The sequence below is a fragment of the Dasypus novemcinctus genome, chromosome Y, assembly GCF_030445035.2.
Source record: "Dasypus novemcinctus isolate mDasNov1 chromosome Y, mDasNov1.1.hap2, whole genome shotgun sequence".
Lineage (NCBI taxonomy): Eukaryota > Metazoa > Chordata > Mammalia > Cingulata > Dasypodidae > Dasypus > Dasypus novemcinctus.
In genome coordinates this window covers 2,588,684-2,608,768 of record NC_092216.1, presented here as the reverse complement: position 1 = coordinate 2,608,768, position 20,085 = coordinate 2,588,684, and the positions used below count along the sequence as shown (strand labels likewise).

At 44.8% G+C, this 20,085-nt stretch overlaps 1 protein-coding gene across 6 annotated transcripts in view; it reads right to left on the bottom strand.

Moving 5' to 3' along the window:
- Nucleotides 1-6,662: 6,662 nt before the first annotated feature.
- LOC139436091 (CD99 antigen-like) overlaps nucleotides 6,663-20,085 on the bottom strand; it is a 46,082-nt gene continuing 32,659 nt past the window's right edge. For 2 of the 6 annotated variants that reach the window (XM_071213459.1, XM_071213461.1), the window contains 3 exons: nucleotides 15,799-15,912; nucleotides 8,764-8,817; nucleotides 6,663-7,166 (listed from right to left, as the gene is read on the bottom strand). In XM_071213459.1, coding sequence (XP_071069560.1) covers nucleotides 7,141-7,166; nucleotides 8,764-8,817; nucleotides 15,799-15,912 — 194 coding nt within the window. In that variant the 3' untranslated portion in view covers nucleotides 6,663-7,140. Of the gene's footprint in view, nucleotides 7,167-8,763; nucleotides 8,818-9,801; nucleotides 12,307-15,798; nucleotides 15,913-20,085 lie in introns of those variants that run through there. The other 4 variants (XM_071213460.1, XM_071213462.1, XM_071213463.1 and 1 more) reach the window with 2 other exon arrangements.

Here is a 20,085-nt window from a genome sequence, read left to right as displayed (position 1 = left end):
AACAATGACTCATTCTTTAGAGTTGGAGATTTGCCAAGGTCTGCACAGCTCTTGGTGACTTTGAAGTATGAATTCAAGCACACAAACCTCACAGCACATGAGCAACCGCTCCAGTACTTTATATCCTGCAAATTATATTGTCTCCAATAAACCAGTCTTCGTCTCTGTAGCTGCTGTGTGATTTAGACTTGAAGGAATGTGTATTTACAAGCTGCTGCAATTGACAAAGAGATCCACTGCTTTGAGTCCGTCAGAATAGAGTACGGACTTGCACCAATACTTACAGGACATCAGAAGAGAGGTTTCTTGTCGGAGTCACGGACCTGAAGGGTATCGGGATGAAAGACAGAGAGAAATTGGGATCAGGGGACTGCGAGCATTGAAGCCTCAAGCTCATCAGACAAGTTTATTAATCTCAGGGGCTTCTTTGTATACCCCAAGCAATCGTGAGACCCAGCAACTATTCTAGCTAACTATTCACCTCAACCTGTGTAACACAATGGATCAAATGCTATGATTATAATTCAAAGTTCAAAATTACGATGTTCTATTATATTGTTGAGAAAACATACCCATAAATCTTGTTGCCCAGGTTGTCCCGTTCTACCGAGTCCTCGTTCCACCTGAGCGTACACATCACCTTGCTAGATTTATGACCTGCATGTACAGCTATGGAGACAGCATGACTCAGTGGTCAAGGAAGTAACTTGCTTCTATGGAAACAACATGCCTTTGTTTCCCACAGTTTCTCACCAATACTTAGGGGACATCAGATGAGAGTGTGGGTTCACACCAATATTTAGAGGACATCAGAAGGCAGTGTGGCTTCATACCAATGTTTACAGGATATCAGAACAGAGTGTCAGTTCACAGTAAAAATTACAGGACATCGGAAGAGAGTGCGGGTTTATACTAATATTTAAGGGGCATCAGAAAAGAATGTAGATTCACTCCAATACTTTTGGGCCATCAGAAGAGACTGTGGGGGAAACGGACTTTGGCCCAGTGGTTAGGGCGTCCGTCTACCATATGGGAGGTCCGCGGTTCAAACCCCGAGCCTCCTTGACCCGTGTGGAGCTGGCCATGCGCAGCGCTGATGCGCGCAAGGAGTGCCGTGCCACGCAAGGGTGTCCCCCGCGTGGGGGAGCCCCACGAGCAAGGAGTGCACCTGTGAGGAAAGCCGCCCAGCGTGAAAAGAAAGAGCAGCCTGCCCAGGAATGGCGCCGCCCACACTTCCCGTGCCGCTGACGACAACAGAAGCGGACAAAGAAACAAGACGCAGCAAATAGACACCAAGAACAGACAACCAGGGGAGGGGGGGAAATTAAATAAATAAATAAATAAATCTTTAAAAAAAAAAAGAGACTGTGGGTCTCACCAATATTTACAGGACATCAGAAAAGAGTATGATTCATACCAGCACTTACTAGTCAGCAAAATATAGATTTACCCCAATATGTAATGACTTTCTGCCAACTCAATTTTTATGGACACTAACACCAAATTGAATTACAGTGTAGATGATTTTCAGAAAAGCCCAGCCCAGCTTCAGCTCTATTTGTGAAACATTCTGTTCTTCGTAGATGAGGCTATCGGAAGTCAAAAATGACGGAGGTTGAGTGTCACCAGGGAGTGGCCGAGGCCGTGGACCTCCCAAGTCCTTGAACCCCAACAGAGTTTTATTACCCTTCCCAGTGGTCAGAGAACTCTGGCCTTAGCACCGTAGATGTGACTCACCTCCTGGAAGAGGCCAAAGGAGACCCCAGAACAGATGGACACGGAGAACCACTACATAGGCGGAGGGAGGGATGCTGAAGGGGCCGACCCAGCTGAGGAGACAGGAGGGCTTGCCAGGAGCCAGCCCCTTCCCTGGGGGTCCCACTGCTTTCTTAGCTACTGGTGGGGGGACGCAGAATCCTGCTCTTCACTGGGGTGGGTGATTGGTAAATGCTGGGTGAATTGAACACGTTGGATTCTAGTCTCTAAGCAAAGGAGAATACTGGTCTTTTCTTTTTTCTTCTCTTCTCCTCTCCTGTTCTCTTCTCTTCTGTTTTCTTCTCATCTCTTCTGTTCTCTCCTCCTCCTCTATGGAGATATCATAGCAGTTGTGCTCCGCATTCAATACGTTTTAAGAGGAAGGCCATCTAAGGAAAGCCTTTTGTGGTGGACAAAATAACAGCCCCCAAAGATGTCCATGTCCTCCTGCCTGGGACCTGTGAAGGTGGCACCTTCTGTGGCAAAAGGGACTTTGCAGAGAGAAGAGCTGGCAGAAGATGAGAATGGAGTGAGGAGGCTACAAGCCAGGAATGCAGGGGACCTCTAGAATCTGGAAGCAGCCACGGAACGAATTCTCCCTGCAGGAAGATCCAGCCCTGCCCACACGTTGATTCTGGCCCCAAAAGACTCATCCCTGCCCTCCAGAAATGGGAGAGGGTAGCTTTGCATGCTTTTGAGCTACCACTCTAAGTCGTTCCGGCAGCGACAGGAACCAAATATATCTTCCATTCCTTGAAACAAAATAAAACGACACTAAGTGCAAACATTTTTCTTTTGTGCAGAAATAAGCTGCACACTGCACCATTTGGTAGTTATCATTGCAACATCATCATCATTGCCGGGACTTAAATGATAAAACATGTGAATCAACAGACTTGGACAGAAGTGCACGTAGATCTTTTTATAGTTTTTCTCCCAAAGGAGATTTGAATTAGGACACCACTTGGTAACTTTTGAAGAGCAACTCCTTTCCAAACTTCCCATCAGCTGTCCCTGACATGCTGATGTGCACGGAAAAGGCAAGAAATTCCCTTTTTTAATATTTTGTTGTCTTTTTTGTAAAGACACGTAGATCACACAAAATGTTACATTAAAAAATATAAGCGGTTCCCACATACCCCACACCCCATGCTCCCACTCTTCCCACATCAACAACCTCTTTCATCAGTGCAGCACATTCAATGCATTTGGCGAGGTAAAACCGTAGGTTTCTGACACTAAAGCAAGAATTCCCTTTAAAAGCCACCAGAAGGTGGAGAATGATGAAGAATTGAAGGGAAAAGCCAGGCTATCATGAAAGCTGAACACTCTTAAGTGCAGCATTCCTGCTGCCAAACCACCATAAACTGCCGGTAAAAGCGACTCCAGTGTAATTTGAAATAATTAACTGCTCTGTGCCTGGAAACCTCGCTCTGCAGTGCAGGATGTAAATGCTCAGCAGAGGCTTTCAAGTTCGTCTTGGGGAAATCATCTCTTTGTTGTTCCATTTTGGCTTCTTTCTACGAAAATAATTTTTAAAAAACAACACAAAAATGTATGCTTTATAAAGAACATATATTCTTTAAGTGTGAGGTATCTTATATAACTAACAAATTCTTTATAGCTTCCATTTGGAATCTCCCTTGAGAAGTAATATGGTTGGATTGAGTCCAAAGAGAATCCTATTTTCAGTTTCTTTTTGCCAACAATCCTGTGACTGTGCCTGGTTCACTCAAATGCATTCATGGATTAACCCTTGAAAGGTACCCACCTCAAAGCGATGGGGAAGAGCGACAAGTGAATGTTTCCCAAAGGCCCCAAACTCCTCTGATAAATGGTATAAATGCATAAGAACCACAAAACTCCAGCTACGAGAGCAGTTTCTGCACCCCCAGATGGTGGGTCTGTGCCAAATGAACCCCAAAGAAGCAAATCTCCACCGCTTCTGTAGCCCGCTCTTGGCAGTGGAATGTATACATTTATGTGGTCTGGTGTTTGAGATTTGTCGTCTTTGTGGCATCTTTATAAACAGTGCTCCTGAGAAAGAGGAGGGTCCCACACAACAGGTGTGCATGTGTGCATGTTTGGAAAATGCTTTAAGGGAATCCACCTGTGAAACTTTGACTGTGGACCGGGCAGCCGGTGAGAGCTTAGAAAGATGCTTCTCTAGAAGTGCACTGGCCCTAACACCTGTTCTCAGTCACCTTAATTCCCAGAAGAACTCTGGCCCTGCAAACATCTGCCCAGACATGGGAGCCCCCAAGCTCCGTTCCAAAGCCCTATTTGCAAGCACCATGGATGGGTGAGAAGCAAAAAGACGCCACCATTGGGTCAAGGGCTTGGATTCAGAAAATCCTTGTAGATGAAATAAACACACAACAGAACAGATAACGCTCCCATTCCACACAGCACACGTGGGCCAACTGCTCAAAGTGTTTTACATCTGTTAACACAGGGTTCTGCAAACCGTCTGCTAAGGGCCAGACGGAAAACACTTTCCTCTTGGCAGCCCAGGGGTCTCGGAGCTACTCCGTGCGAACGCAGGCGTAGATGATGCGTAAAGGAATGGGCGTGGCTGTCTGCCAAGGAAACCTTATTTACGGACACCGGCATTTGGATTTCAGGTAATTTTCACACATCAGGTATCACAGAGCTCCTTTTGAATTTTCCCCAACCGTTTAGAAATGGAAAACCATTCTTTTGCTTGAGAGCCATACAAGAGCAGGTGGCGGGCTGAATTTGGCTCCCAGGCTGCAAGATAGTAGCTGCTACACGTTCTACCGTGTCCCGAGCCTCAAGATGCACGCAGTCTCACAACCCCTTCTTGCTGAAAAGCCAGGAAGCACAGAGAGGACTTGTACCTTATCACGGCCAGGCATTTGGTCAGTGGGGCCAGTGGGGGCCAGTGGTTGTGAAGGCAGCTCGAGGCAGGAGCACATCCAAAGCGGATTTGGTTGACGGACCTCAGCCGAGAGTCAAGTCGGTGTGACCTTCAAATGACTGCGTGTGAGAGTATTCGCCCACCCTCCACCATTCAGATAAAGGGCACCTGACACCTTTGAGTGTTTTCTTCAATGTATATTTATTTAATTCGGATCCATTCCTTGACATCCTTTAAAAGCATACCAGTCCTCTCACTATTCTGCTTTTCAGTCTGCGGTGCATTTACGGCGTGAGCGCGATGCTTATAAAATGTCAATGTCATTTGCAGAATGACAAAACAGGTTTTATGCATTATTTTTTCATTGTAAAGTGATGTGCAGGATCTGAGCTGGGAGACAATCCCCGATAATTTCTTGGAGATGACTCTGCACGTTCTCCTGTACCTTTAAAATGTGTGTTTGTCCCTAGTTAGCAAAGGGCCTGGGCACGTTTGCTAATGCAAAAGCTCCGACTGCTGGGAGACCGTGTCACATGATGGACGATAGACAAGATTTTGCAAAGCTTCTGTTACACCCCCTAGAATCTAAAATGTCATGTGCATCTCTGCACACCTGGCCCACAGGTGACACCCAACAGGTATGTGTTGAATGAAGCAATGAATCAGTAACCGGACAAATAAACAGGGGTCTTGATTTTCCACCATTTCGTAGACTCAAAATTTATTCCACACCAACACTTCTGCCCCACCAAGATGATGCCTTCCCCAAAATCAGGTGATTTGGGATGGTCACCAAAGCAGGTCTGATTGTAACACCACAAAGGGAGAGGTTCGAGCAGAACCTGACTTTGACATGTTCCTCAGCTTTTAATACGCTTATCAAGGATGATATTAAGCATTTCAGTGAAACTGCCATTCTCTGCCTAACAGTTTTCTAAGACTTTGTGTTAGCTGGTCTGTGCCCATGAGAATGTACTGATAATATCCTGAATCTTCAGGGAAAGAAAGTTTATTGATGAAATCCATTCTCCTATGGAATCTCATGGCCTCTATACTTGATGAGATTAACACAAAGTTCCAAATGAAGCCCTTCCCAAGCCTTCACATAAAAACACACATGCTCTGTATGCCTGACCTTAAATGGGAAACTAATAAATGAGGAAAAGCTGTCCTTTATCGCAGGGAGGAAAGTATGCTTTCAATGAATCCCCCAGTGTTGGAAAGTGTATGAGATTTTCTGTCACAAAGCAGCTTTACTGTGTAGTTAAACCAAGCTCTAGCATTGAAGTAATTGAACACCTTGTATAGACTAACCAGTTAACAAATCTATGACATTCATACCCACGAAACCCACAAGGCGGCAGGGGAGTATCTGGATGTGGGGGAGAATCTGAACGTGGGAAGTATCTGAATGTGGGGAGTATCTGAAACTAAGTGGGGGGCACCTGGAATCAGGGAGTATCTGGATGTGGAGGGTATCTGAATGTGGGGATTATCTGGGTGTGGGTGCATCTGGATACAAGGGAGTATCTGAATGTGGGGGCAGCTGGATGCCAGGGAGTATCTGGATGTGGGAAGTACTGGAATGTGGGGTCATTTGGAAGCAGGGAGTATCTGGAAGTGAGGAGTATCTGAATGTGGGGGAATCTGGATTCAGGGAGTATCTGGATGTGGAGGGTATCTGAATGTGGGGAGTATCTCAATGTGGGTACATCTGGATGCAGGTAAGTATCTGAATGTGGGTGCATCGAGATGTAGGGAAGTATCTGAAAGTGGGGGCGTCTGGATGTAGGGAGTATCTGATGTGAGGGCATCTGGATGCAGGGAGTATCTGATGTGGGGGCATCTGGATGCAAGGAGTATCTGTCACCAATGTGGCAGGGCAAGTGGAAGGAACAGGAGAGCCTGAGGGATAGAGAGTTAGCACTCAGCTCGATATTTCCCCTGAAAATCTATCTATGAAGGGAGGATGAAATCCACCCCACCCTGTCTACAGTGTTCTTTAAATCAGTTCAGTAAAAAGCGCTTGGTTTCCCATTTTTGTTTTATTCATCCAGTCTGAAAAACCTCACCACATTAAAAAAACCACGGAGGAAACCAACCAAAGGCTTACCTTACTTTATAAAAAGGTCAATCATGCAGACATTTCAGACGTGTTCAGTATCGAAGTAATTTGCAGATGGCCCCAGGTAAAAGGATCGACTGGGGCGTTATTTGAACCATTCTGGACTTTATCAAGATCAGGCTCTCCCATCCCAGGGAAAACCCCCAAGGGTCTTGGAGAATGAGCCCAAGTCCCCTTCAGATGCAAAATTCATCTCCAGTAAATCTCCTCAGCTCTGCCCAGGATCAGGCAAAGCAGAGGTCAAGGGTAAAACCAAACAATCCAATCTGAGCAGGTGCGGCAGGGAGAGGCTTGCTCTGCCCTTGAGGCGGTGGGGACAAGCAGAAGGCAAGTTTTCCCATCTCGTTGTGCAGTCTGTGTCCTGTTTGTGCGCAGGTTTCTATTTTTCTAGAAGAGTACATTGAACTGCCAGAACAAAAGGCAAGACAAGACTTTGAAAATGATTCTCAGATCCCCAAACCCACAAGCATATTTGCTTCTTAAGGCACAGAAGTGGGGGAATTTATTACTGTATTGGATAAATGGCCTCAAAGCTCATTGATGCGGAAAGCAGAAACTCAAATGTAACAGGTTTAAAAATACAGTTCAGTGCATTTCACTGCATTGATGCAACTGCAGCTTACAAAAAGAGGACACTTCAGATAAAGTAGAAAGAAGGCATTTACGACTAGCAAGTTCTCCGAGACAGTAAAAATCTAAGTAAAATTTACCAAATCACAGAATAAAATCTTTTCTAAATGAGGATGCATGGCTTACATTTATTTACTGTGATTCAGAAGTGAAGGCTGCACAGCTCATTAAAGTATTAGAGGTTCATTTTGCTTTCAACTCTTAAAAGAAGTTTCTTAAATTCTTAAAACTAGACATTTTGGAGGGAAGAGGGAGGATTTGGATGAGAGAAAGGATGTCCAAAATATTTTCCTCCCAAATAGGCAGATAGAAAAAGTTGGAAAAGGCCAATTCTTCTTTAATATAATAGATGAGGGACCCCCATATCAAGCCCAAAATAACGCTTCCATAACTTGAGTTTTTTTTTTTTAATTTGAAATAAAGCTATATTATTAAAAGACCATTCTGATGGCCAATGGAAAGTTGAACATCTTCAAGGGCTGTGTATGGGCAGAGAAAACCCGTCATGCTTAAAGGCAAGAGCTAATTTTAAACGTCTTTCCCTGATTTGAAAAAGCAGTAAGCTAGACACTAACTTTCGTAAAGTCTCCATTTTTAGAATTCAAAATATTTTAAAATTTCATTAAAAATCTGGCTCCGTTCAATAGCTGTCAAGTAAACGTTGCCTCTCTGCAAAACAGGTGTTTCCTGGAACGCACATACACACATACATAGATACACATGCAGGTACAGACATAACACCCACGCATGCATATGTATCGACACTCATCTGTATATACACACATAGCCAAACACATATTCTCACACCTAAACATACACACATCGATACACACCCATATATACACACAAACATACCCACATAAATACACATATGCATATATATGCAAACATTTTTCCCTTGCCATTTTTAAAAATGGCCCTAACTGCAGAACGCCTGCCTTTATTAGAAGTTTAAATGTTCTCCCTGTGACCAGTTTCTCTACCTGGTTGGGACGGGGAAGTTTTAAACATGACAAGGAACGTTCAGCAAGCAACTGTAATTCACAAGTGTCCGTTTTCATCCTCTTTGCACGTCGGCAAGCTGCCAACCTTTCTGGTGGAGCAGCAACGGGGACATCTCGGAAAATTATCTGAATAACCAGTGAATGTGGGACTCAAACATAATGAGGTCTCAAGGGAAGCCCCAGATGCTGAGTATTTTAACCCATTATCTCCTGCATGAATCTCCTAGAAAGCAGGGAGACTTCAGGACACACTTCGAAAGCATTCCAACAGGCTTTGAGGATCTGGGCAGGGAGGTGGTATGGTTGGAAAAAATAAAAGCAAAACCTCCTGGGTGAGCTCCCCCGTGCCCCCCGTGTGCCCCTCTTACCGTGCGGCTCAGCTTTGGTGCTGGGATGGTTTTCCACGTTGCCTTCTTCACCTGCTGAGAGCAAGAAGAGAAGACCCAAAGACTCTGAATACGAGAGAAGGCACACACCGCGAGATGCATTTTAAATCACAGTCGGCGGCTGTGTTTTAAAGCTGCTCTTTTTCTGGCCAAGACGACTCAAAACCCAAACCCCAAACTGAACGACATCAGGTCTCGGTCGGCCGCCCCGTGAACGAGCACTTGGCTGTATTTTTCTTTAGGCACGCAGGCTGGCATTCCCTGAGCAGAACGCAAACGGTTTTCTCTTTCTCCACGGGAGCGGTCGCGTTCTTCTCCGTAAATACCTTAGGACGAGTGTACGCAAAACCCCTTTGTCAGAGATGTACAGATCCATGAAAATTACATCTTTTTCTCTAACTGTGCCCCAGACCTGTTAGGCATTGAATCATCCCCCCATCCTCCCAAAAAGACACACTCAAGTTCCAACTCCCCAGTCCCGGAATTGCGACGTTCTTCGCAAACCAGGTCTTTGAATATGTGATGAGTTACCATGAACCAAACTGCAGTAGGGTTGGGTCAGATCCAATCTGACGGGTGACCTTCTGAGCTGGGAAGAATTGGACAGGGGATGGAGAGACACAGGGGAGACGGCAGGCTGGGGGACGGAGGCAGAGCCTGCCCTCCAGAATGAGGTTTCTGTGGTGTCAAGCCTCCTATGTCGTGTTTGTTGGTTATGGCATCCCAGGAAACTGCGATTCCTACCCAAAATAAGGATACGCTCAGCAGATCAGTAAGTCTTGTGCATCTGGGAAAGGAGACTTTCCCCCCTAGGACTCCAATCACCATTCTCAGGTTGAAGCCATCTCCCCATTCCACCACCACCCCATCCACACTTGCTTCTACATTTTTCACCCTGGCCCCAAAACAGAAACAAAAAAAACCTTCACACACACACTCCCCCCCCCCCCCCCCGCCAATGTTCTCCGGTCTTGCGTCTCTTCTAGTGGGAGGCATAGAATCCAAAATGCATACAAGACGTACAGATAAAATATTTATTTCGTTCCTGCTTTGTCACTAACGAAATCATACGCTACTTGCTTTCGACATCAAAGAAGCCAGAACAAGTTCATTCGGTCTGTGACGATTCGTTTTCCAGTCACGCATCGTTAATGGTTGTCACACCACATACCTTAAGGAACAAACGCGTACACTCTATCGACACAACTTTTAATGAAGAGCATAGAAACATTGATCACAATTGGCGTTAAACAAATTTGGTGATCAGTAACTCCCCCCTCGATCCCCATAGAGTGTGAGAAATTGTAAGGTAAAAAAAAAAAAAAAAAAAAAAATCCCAAAGAGAAGAGTTCAAAGGGATCTATGGATTCCGAGGTCATGTCTTTGGTTAACTCAGCGGGCGGTCAGTTCAAAACGGGCAGTTAGAATAAACAGTAATGGAGCAAAATGGTAAGTTTGCCTTGATTTCGTGTCATGGAAATTTCCTTCTAGGATCAAATGTGAATGGCTCAAAGGTCAACACACTCAGCCTGGGTTGTGAAAAGCAAAAGTCTGGCTGCCCTTAGGAAAAAAGTCCACTGAAACAAGAAATGACCATGAAACCAGATCCAATTTGTTATTCTAACAAATAAAAGTCGCCTTGAGTTCTATGAACACTGAGTGGCAATCCTGGGAGAGGGCGGCGTTAGCAAGCTGTGTTTTACCGTGGAGTCACCAACCCCCCATTTGTGGGGACGCTATTGAAGGCACAGGGTTCAGCGGTGGCCACCCAGGATGGGCCTGGTGAAGGGTTGCTGAAAGTGGACGCCATGTCTACGCTCCTGCATGTGAAGAAATGATTCCCACCAAAGTCACCAAGGGATGGAAGGAGAGTTGTGACTCTTGGGTGCTATTAAAATGGGGTGCCACCTCCAGGAGGTCAATCCTTTGAAAGAGTCCGGTCCATGGTCTCTTGGAGCAAAGCTTACTGGGGCCATATTGGGATTGGAGTGTCTTAGCTGCACACACCAAAGGGAAGGTACAGGCAGGAGCTGGGCAGGTTGGGGATTCCCATCTCTTGGTGGCCCTCTGAAGCTCCTTGGGTGGCACCCTGCTGTCCCCAACACAGAGGACCCTTCCGGCATACAGAGTTGACGCATCGTCCATTCAACCTGCTGGGTCTTTCCCCATCCGACCGCATCCAACTTCAGACTCAAGTTAAAAAATTCATGGTGCTTTTCTTTTAGGCTAGTAGTCACTTGTAACTATTCAGGACCATTGAACCAAGCCATCACGGCTTGGACCAGTCCCCATGCTCAGGGAAAAGAGAAAAGACATGCGTCGGGGAGCCAACTTTTAGATCAAGCACAAGCCACGAACTGCTCAGCCGTGGATGGTCCTAGAGCCATCTCGAGACTCTCTTGCAGTCCACAGATTTTCATTTCAGACTTTATCCCATGTCTGCTGAGGGGGTGACTCCCGTCTCAGAATTGAGAAACTTCTGAGGTATCCTTCAAAGATCTAGAGAATTCTAAAGGGGATTGCTGTGGGCTGACCAGAGCCCACGGGGACAGGGTTTGGCCATAGAGTGGTCAACCCACTTCACACTTGACCCACCCCAAAGCTGCACCTCCGTCACAGCTTCCTCCCCGGGAAGGGAATTTATCCTTAATTCCACCACGTGGCTGAAGTGAGAAAGGCGATTTCTACGCCCAAGGATGAGAAGGCAGGATTAATAAAGGAAGGGATACCCACTATCAATTAGAAATCGAAAGGAATATTCGGGGTGTCAGTTAGAAGACGAGCACCCCGAGCTTGAAGGCTCAGCTGTAAATAAGATCGGCCATCAACACCTTCTCAAGCGCCCTTCAACATCTGACATCACTAAGATTTCCAGGTCATTCCTAAAGAGAGGGATTTTGCTGTTGTTTCTAGGATCAGCTTCAAGGAGAGTAGAGTGGTAAAGGTGCAATACAAATTTCAGGATTAAGAAATTCGAGGATTTTGTGTGAGCTATGCATCTTAATAAAAATAAAAAAAAAATTGCATTAAAAACATAAATCTGAGGAATGAAAATTCCATCCCTCTCCTCAAAGGGCAAGTCCTGACGGCCACCTCAGCTTTGGGCAGGTCACGGCAGGGAAGATGGCAGCCGTGCCAGTCCCCATCGGTGGAGGTGGACCTGGCGTTGATGAGTTTCATCGACACCCAGAAGTTTTTCCACGTGTTTCTTCTTCTTCGATATAAGTTTAAAGGAAAATATCTGATTGTCTCTTCACTTTCTGAAGCCAACTATGCAATAATATAACACACTAGCGTAAGCTCTGGATTAAGAAGGGAGAAAACACTCAGAATGCAAGGTGGGCAACCTGCTCTCTGAGAGCCATGTCAATATCGGAATTTTCTAGGACAGGGGAAGAGAATGGCAAACACCAAGCTTGGCCCTAGGGCTGAGGACGCGGGGACTTAAGAGACAAACAGCGCTCCGTCAGATGAATCTTGAGGTCTGCGCAGGTTCTTGGTATCGTCCCTAGATATTCGACTCACCTGAAAAGGAAGGATGAAAAAGAAAAAAAGAAAAAGTAAACTTCTGATAGATTGGCTTCAGGTCTTTGCAGGGCGCCGGGCGGCAGCAGCAAGCAGGGGGGATTAGAAAGCGAGTCTTTGGCCTTAGAAGCGAAGTGGTAGGGGATTAATGACCGGCAGAACAAGTGAAACAGGCATCAGAAGTTATGGGTGGAATCGAAATTAGGAAGGAAGGGAGGGAGGGGGGCGAGAGATAGGGAGAGGGAGAAGGAGGGAGGGAGGGAGGGAGGGAGGAAGGAGGGGAGGAGAGGGGGAGGGAAGGAAGGAAGTGGGAAGGAAGGAAGGAAGGAAGGAAGGAAGGAAGGAAGGAAGGAAGGAAGGAAGGAAGGAAGGAAGGAAGGAAGGAAGGAAGGAAGGAGAGGGGGAGAGAAGGAAGGAAGTGGGAAGGAAGGTGAGGTAGGAAGGAAGGTGAGGAAGAGGGAAGGAGGGAAGGAAGAAAAGGAAGGAAAGAAGGAAGGGAGGGAGGGAAGGAGGGAGGAAGGGAGAGGAAAGGAGGGCAGTCAGTAGCTCTTTTCACTGAAGCATCAAGAAAACTGCTCACGAAGCAGAGGGCACTGAGAAGCACCAGCAGAAGGCTTGTGAGCAACAACAATCTGGCGTCACAGATGCAGAAGGACAGACTTTTTAACGTCAAGAGGCAACAGCCAAAAGCTGGGCTCTGCGGGGACAGGGTCAGCTACACCTTGTTAGTGTCTTAGATACACGAAGCGAAGACAACCAAAGGCGAGGACTTTAACAGAGACGGCTGCAACGGGCCAACGAGGATCAATGGCATCAAACCAGGTTAAACAAGAACAGATTCCAATTTTTAGAAGGGCAGGTCTCCCAAATTTTCAAAAGAGAATACCGAAAATCTTTTAAATATATGTATATTGAGACTGACAACATTTGATCGATTTTTCCCGGCATCTGCTTCCACTGACTTTCCCGAGACCAATTTGTTACGGATGTGACAAATTTGCACACAACGACACAATTCCAGAAAATTCAACTTCTATACACATGAGCCCTATAGAATAGCAAATTCTGGAAACTTTCCCCAAGCCAGTGGACTAAGGCATGCACTAGCCTTCTTAGGAAATCTCCAAACTTATAATGACTGATTTGATTTGCGGGTCTTAAAATCACCATTCCAGAAATAAAATCTGCCAACCCAACCCACATAGATCCTGCAAGTTCTAACATCTTCCTGTGTCCAATACCTTAAACCAATATGTCAATTCTATGTCTGAGAACAAAAATAAGTAACTGAGACACACATTAAATTTATTTTATAATATAGATGTAAAGACTGCACTGCATGTCAATGCCATCACAATGATACAATACTGAATTAGTTTCTTGGTTTTTCTATTAAAACAGTTCCAAGTTTTCTTTCATTGTTCTCTCCGGGCATTTTATCGCTGGAGATAAAAGTCAAGTCATTTGTACCTGCTTGACTTCCTTCCTTACGGTTTATTTATTCCCTTTGCTTTGCTCACCTACATATGCTTGAGATTACAAAACCCTTGGAAAACCACACAGCAAAAGAAGATTTAAAATTGTGCTTTATGCTAATTTAGCCTAAGAAGAATAACAGACTGTAGGAAAGGTGGAAGGGAAATTGGACAAAACCTCTCAGAAGTATACATCGAACCCTGAACTGCTCGGAATCCATTTTTCAGAAAGAAAAATCAGGCAAAAATTCCTAGTTAGGGAGAGCCTGCTGTTGGCATGCCCTACCACCCAGCCATGGAGAGAACGCTTCAGCCAAAGAGAAAGACCCAAGGGGGATGGCATGGAGTGGGAAACACATTGCCTTGCTTTTCCAAATTCCACCTCCCAATTTTTGCCCAAGCCAAGACTCCTTAGATTCTTGCAGGCTTCCCCAAACAGATGCTGTGTCTTGGGATATGACTATGCAGGAGCTCGATGAGATCCCAAAGGCCAACATGTCCCATTCACAAGGGAACAGAAATGCTTTGCAGCTGGAGAATCCAATTTGAGTGTACCCAAAGATCTTAAAAACATAATGGCGCCAAGACATCTTTGTTTAACGCTAAAGCATTCAACACCGTCTGGAATTCTAAAGAGCACTAGAGAATTACAAATAAAACATCACACGTCCTCCGCAGAGGGCAGATCTTACTTGTCTCTCAGCTGAGGATTAGACTCTGCACTGACACACTTCAGAAAGGGGGGGAGGGGGAAAAGCAACCGAGAAGGGGAAAAAAAAAGACGTATTTCCACTGACTCCCTCTTCATTTAACTTCCCAGTTATTTCTAGCAGAAGCAAGCAAAGAGGTTTCCTGTTTCTTCCGCCTGAGTTCTAGTTGCAGGCTTTTTATAAGCACTTCTTTGAACTTGATCATCTCTCCTTTTGGAAACAACTCAGCGCTCCCCGTTTGATCAACCAGTTTCCTAAACTGGAAGCCACCAGATCACACGTGAGAAGTCAAGTGCAATCCGCGGCATTATCCCCTCACTCTGCTTGCAGAAAGCCCCACAGCAAGAAGGCGGCTAGAGAAAACAGCACCTGTAGATATCGGAACCCAAAAACTGTCTATGACTCTGAACCTGAGACTGTAAATCATCACCGTGGATGTAAAAAAAGCTGGGACGTGGCTCTTTTCACCGCCCCCAGCAGCTGTCCAGAGGGTCGGCGTTTTTCAGTAGAACCCTCGGCAAGCAGAGCTGTAGGCACAATAGGGTCAACGACGAGGGTCGAGGTTTGTTGGGATCCAAAAAAGCCAAACCAGATCCCCAAACCATCTGTGGTGGAAAGAGTGGGTGCAACGCCTACATAGAACAGTCCAGAGACGCACGAAAAATCAACCGAGTTCAAGATACACTCGTTTACTTTAGGGTGGATGCAAAATTATGCAGGGGCTCTTTATACAGGACTATGAGTTCACAAAATGCTCATGGTAGAGTTTGAATCGCTGTGGGGCTAACCATGGCATCCTCTGCATGACCCCCAAGTTTTATATCCTGTCCAAGACCTTCCAGGCACATGTTGGCATTGGGTCTGGGGGAAAGGGTAACAATCAGCTGTTCTGTGTTTGATTTTAATTTCCCTGGGCAAAGAAAACAACACGGTCACCCTATGGCTAACACCCCCAAATTCTGAGGATGACGATGACGTGACTTTCTACAAAGAGGGTGTTTCTTAGGCACTCGGTCTCTGCCAAATGGCTGACCATCTTTAACGCTCACGCAAACTCCACGACAGACATATATTACTCCCCCTACTTCAGAAACGTCAAACCCAAGGACTGGGGTAGACGGTAAAGTGGCTAAAAACGGGGCGAGGCTGGGATTCGAACCTGGGAAGTCGGATTTCATCAGCTGTTGCCACCTTAAACTTGTTGTATGCCCATGTGAGTCACTGATTTTTATTTTTATTTTTAAGAAAGCCCATGCTTTTCAAATCAGCAATTCCCAAAGGAAGGGGTACAGCGCGGAGAAGCTTACCGTTTTCTTTGAAGCACAGCTTCTTCTTTTGGTAAGCAATGAAGCTGGAGATGGCTCCAGCCACCGCCACGACCACGGTGCCAACAATTCCGGGAATCACGGCAGGGGAGGCGGCTTTGGGGAGAAGCACAAGACATAGTGATTGGCAAATATATACAGCCCAGACCAAGGGCAGGCAAAAGCTGGCAGAAACCTCAGTCGTGAGAGAACTAGAAAGGGCTGAGCCAATGGCTGACTAAAGGAAGGTCCCTGTGAACTGCAAAATACAAACAAAAAAGAAGAAAAGAAGGAGAGAACTTCCGTTAGGCATGAATGACGGTCCGTGGATGAGATGACTGCACTTGCAGGAGGACAGACCAGGTGCAAAGAAAGGCGGCTGGGAAACTGGAGACACTCTGCAGAACAAAGACTGAAGATAAAGAAAGAGGAGGAAACAGAAGGCACTCAGAATGAACGCAGGGCTGGCAGGGTGCAGGAGACAAGGAAAGCTGCAAGGGCAGAGCTGGGCGGTTGGAGAGGAGCAGTGGCTGGCATCCAAGGAAGCCAGCAGTCATGTATCCAGTTATCACCGGTTGTATGTTTGGTTGAGCACGACACAGAACACGCCTTTGGGGAGAGAGAGCTTTGGGCGTGAACACAAGCCTTTCCAATTTACCTCCCTTAAAATATATACACAACGTCAGCAAGAATGTTTGAGATACCATATGAAACAGGAGGATGTTGGCAAATTCCCTACGAAACTTGAACAATCAGAAACCAAGAGAGGAAAGGTGGGGAGCAGGGGGCTGCAGCTATGACTTTCTCTCCAGCTGCTTCTCAGATGGCCCCGGAAGTTCTGGGGGAAAAATTGGGGGTCTCCAGGGCCCCCAAACTCACGGGGGGGGGGTCAGTGGAGCCCCAGTTCCTGAGCTGGTGCTGTTTCTAATCCCAGCCTTCAAACGCTTCCTCATTTCACTTTCTCACCCTGGAAGATCGCTCTGCTGACCACCCAAATCCGATTCTGGGTGGGGGGCTTAACTGGTTTCCAGTGGGATGGGAAATCTTGCCTTGCCAAGCCCTGCGCTCAGAGCAGATCTTTATCCTGCAGGGAGAGGCTTTCTCTGTAACAATATTTTGGCAGTGCCCAATTAACTCGCAGCCTTTGCTTTTTCTGGGAAAGAGTCTTAGTCTGGAAGCGGCGACGTCGTAAGCATCTTAAGCATTCAGACTCCCGGCTGGCTCTTCCTCTCCTTTTTAAAAAATCTGAGCGACAACCTGCTAATTATCGGCATCTTATTTACAACGACGGGCAATTCCACCCACTGTCAGTGATTATCAAACTATTTTTATCTGTCCCTGTGTCTACAGCGTTTTCTTAGACATAATAAGCATTGAAAAGTTCTGTTGCGTGGATCAATGAGAGGCAATGTACATGGACTTGTTTTCCTCAATTTTTTGTATGAGAACAATCTGCTCTATGATCTATAATGAAGGGAAAAATCCCCAAAGCACAGGGAAGCTTGCACTGCTTCCTTCCAACAGTGACAGTCCATTTTTGTGGAAAATGAAGACATTCACAATTTAGAGAGCTTTGGAGGGTTTTCTCCAAATACAACAATCTCAGCAGCCCTTGAAGAAGTGGAAAAAAATAATTTTCTGGGTCGCATCTGATTCTCAACATTGACTGTTGGTGATTGGGTTCGCCCTTTGGCCAGGGATTTGTCATTCCATATTAATGACATTTAATTAATGCAATTGTATTATGATTAATAATTATTATTATTAGCATATACATCAATATGTATTAAAGTAAAGCAGGCCCACAGTCATGGGAAAATTCTTCAAGCTTACCCACCCTTCCTGATAAAGACATACACCAAACATTCCCTATATACGAGAAGCCCAAGACTCAAGGTTGGAAACAAATTGTGCTAGACATGGATTTTCCTATCGTATTTTCTTCTAAATGATCTTCCCATTCTGGGTGACAGCTATAAGCAAATAATTACCTTTGCAAGGACAAGTTAAAAACCAAAAAGTGCATCCTTGTCCTTAAAAACTGTGAATCTGATGCTCACTGTCACTACTAAAAGTTTTAGCAACAGCGATTAGGCCAGATGAAGAAATAAAATGCACCCAAATAGGAAAGAAAGAAGTATAAGTTTCACTATCCACTGATGATATGATCCTATATCGGGAATATCCTGAAAAATCCACAACGAAGGTACTAGAGCTCCTAGAGGTATTCAGCAAAGTGGTGGGATACAAGATTAAGATGCAAACATCAATAGCATTTCTATACTATTTCTATATCAGAAAAAAAATCCATTTTATGATAGCAACTAAAAGGATCAAATATGTAGGGGAAAAAAACTTAACCAAGGACATAAAGAACCTGTATTCAGAAAATTAGAAAACATTGCTCGAAGAGACCAAAGACTTAAAATAAATGGAAGGACATTCCATGTTCATGGATTGGAAGACTAAATATAAATCACATGTCAATTCTACCCAAACTGAATTACAGAATCAATGCAACTGCAATAAAAATCCCAACAGCCTTTTTTTGCAGAAATGGAAAAGCCAATTATCAAATTTATTATGGAACGTTAAGGAGCCCCAAATATAATAGTAAAAAAATTCATTAAAAAGAAGGAAGTTGGAAGACTCTCATTTCCTGACTTTAACGTATACTATTTAGCTATGGTAGTCCAAAGAGCATGGTACTGGCGTAAAGGCAGACACATTGACCGATGGAACTGAATTGAGAACTGAGAAATAGACTCTCACATCTATGGCCAAATGATTTTTGACATGGTGGACAAGTCCTCTCAGCTCGACCAGAACAGTCTATTCAATGAACAGTGCTGGGAGAACTGGAGAGCCATATCCAAAAGAAAGAAAGAGGACCCCTGTCTCAGACCTTATAGGAAAATGACCTCAAAATGGATCAAGGACCTGAATATAAAAGCAACAACCATAAAACTTTTTAGAATAAAATGTAGGAAAGTATCGCCAAAACCTTGTGAGAGGTGGTAGTTTCTGAAACCTTACACCCAAAGCACAAGCAACAAAAGAAAAAATAAATGGGACCTCCTCAAAATTAAAACACTTTTGTACTTCAAAAGACTTTGTCAAAAGGGTGAAAAGGAAACTGACTCAATGGGAGAAAATACATGGAAATCACATATCTGATAATGGATTAATATCCATGATATGTAAAGAGATACTACAAGTCAACGATAAATTGACAAATTACCTGACTAAAAAATGGGCAGAAGACTTAATAGGCAATGATCCAAAGAAGAACGACACATAGTGAGAAAACACATGAAAAAGGTTCAACATGACTAGCGCTTCTGGAAAGGCAAATCAAACTACAATGAGATATCATTTCACACCTGCTAGACTGGTCTTATTAAGAGACAGAGAACTACAAGTGTTGGAGAGGGTATGGAAAGATAGGGACACTGATTCACTGTTGGTGGGCACGTAGAATGGCACAGCCACTGGGGAGGATGGTTTGGCAGTTCCTAAGAAAGTTGAACACAGACTTGTCACGTGACCCTGCAATTCCACGACTGGGTATATACCCAGAAGAACCGAGAGCGGTGACACCAACAGACAGCTGCACACTGATGTGCATAGGGGCTTTATTCACGATTGCCAAAAGATGGAAACAACCCAGGTGTCCATCAACCGATGAACAGATAGGCAAACTGTGGTGTATTCACACGATGGAATATTACGCAGCTGTAAGAAGAATTGAAGCATATGACGACATGGATGAACCTGGAGGACATGATGTTGAGCAAAGCAAGCCAGACACAAAGGAAGAAATACTGTGTGACTGCAGTATTATGAACTAAATAGACTGTATAAACTCACGGGGTTAATAATTAGAATGTAGGTCACCAGAAAAGAGGAGGAGGAGGGTAGAGAATGGAAAGCTGAGGGTTCATCTGTGCAGACTTGGTAAAAAGTTGTTTGTAAGTCTTTGGAAATGAATGGAAAGGGTGAGAGCACATTATAGTGTTTTTAACTAATAGTGGTAATATATGGATATGACAATGGTTAAAGGAAAAGGCTAAGGTCCTGTATATTACTAAAAGGAAAGCTAAAACAAGTAACACGGGACTGTTTATGATAGTAAACCTCACGTAAAACACGAATATGGGTAATAGTGCATATGATAAGACTGTTTACAAAATATAAATACAAATAAACTAGAGAGAAGGAAACAGAAGAGCCACTATGCACAGCAGGGGAAGCATAGAGAGATTGAGAGGTGATGAGTTTTTGTTGTTT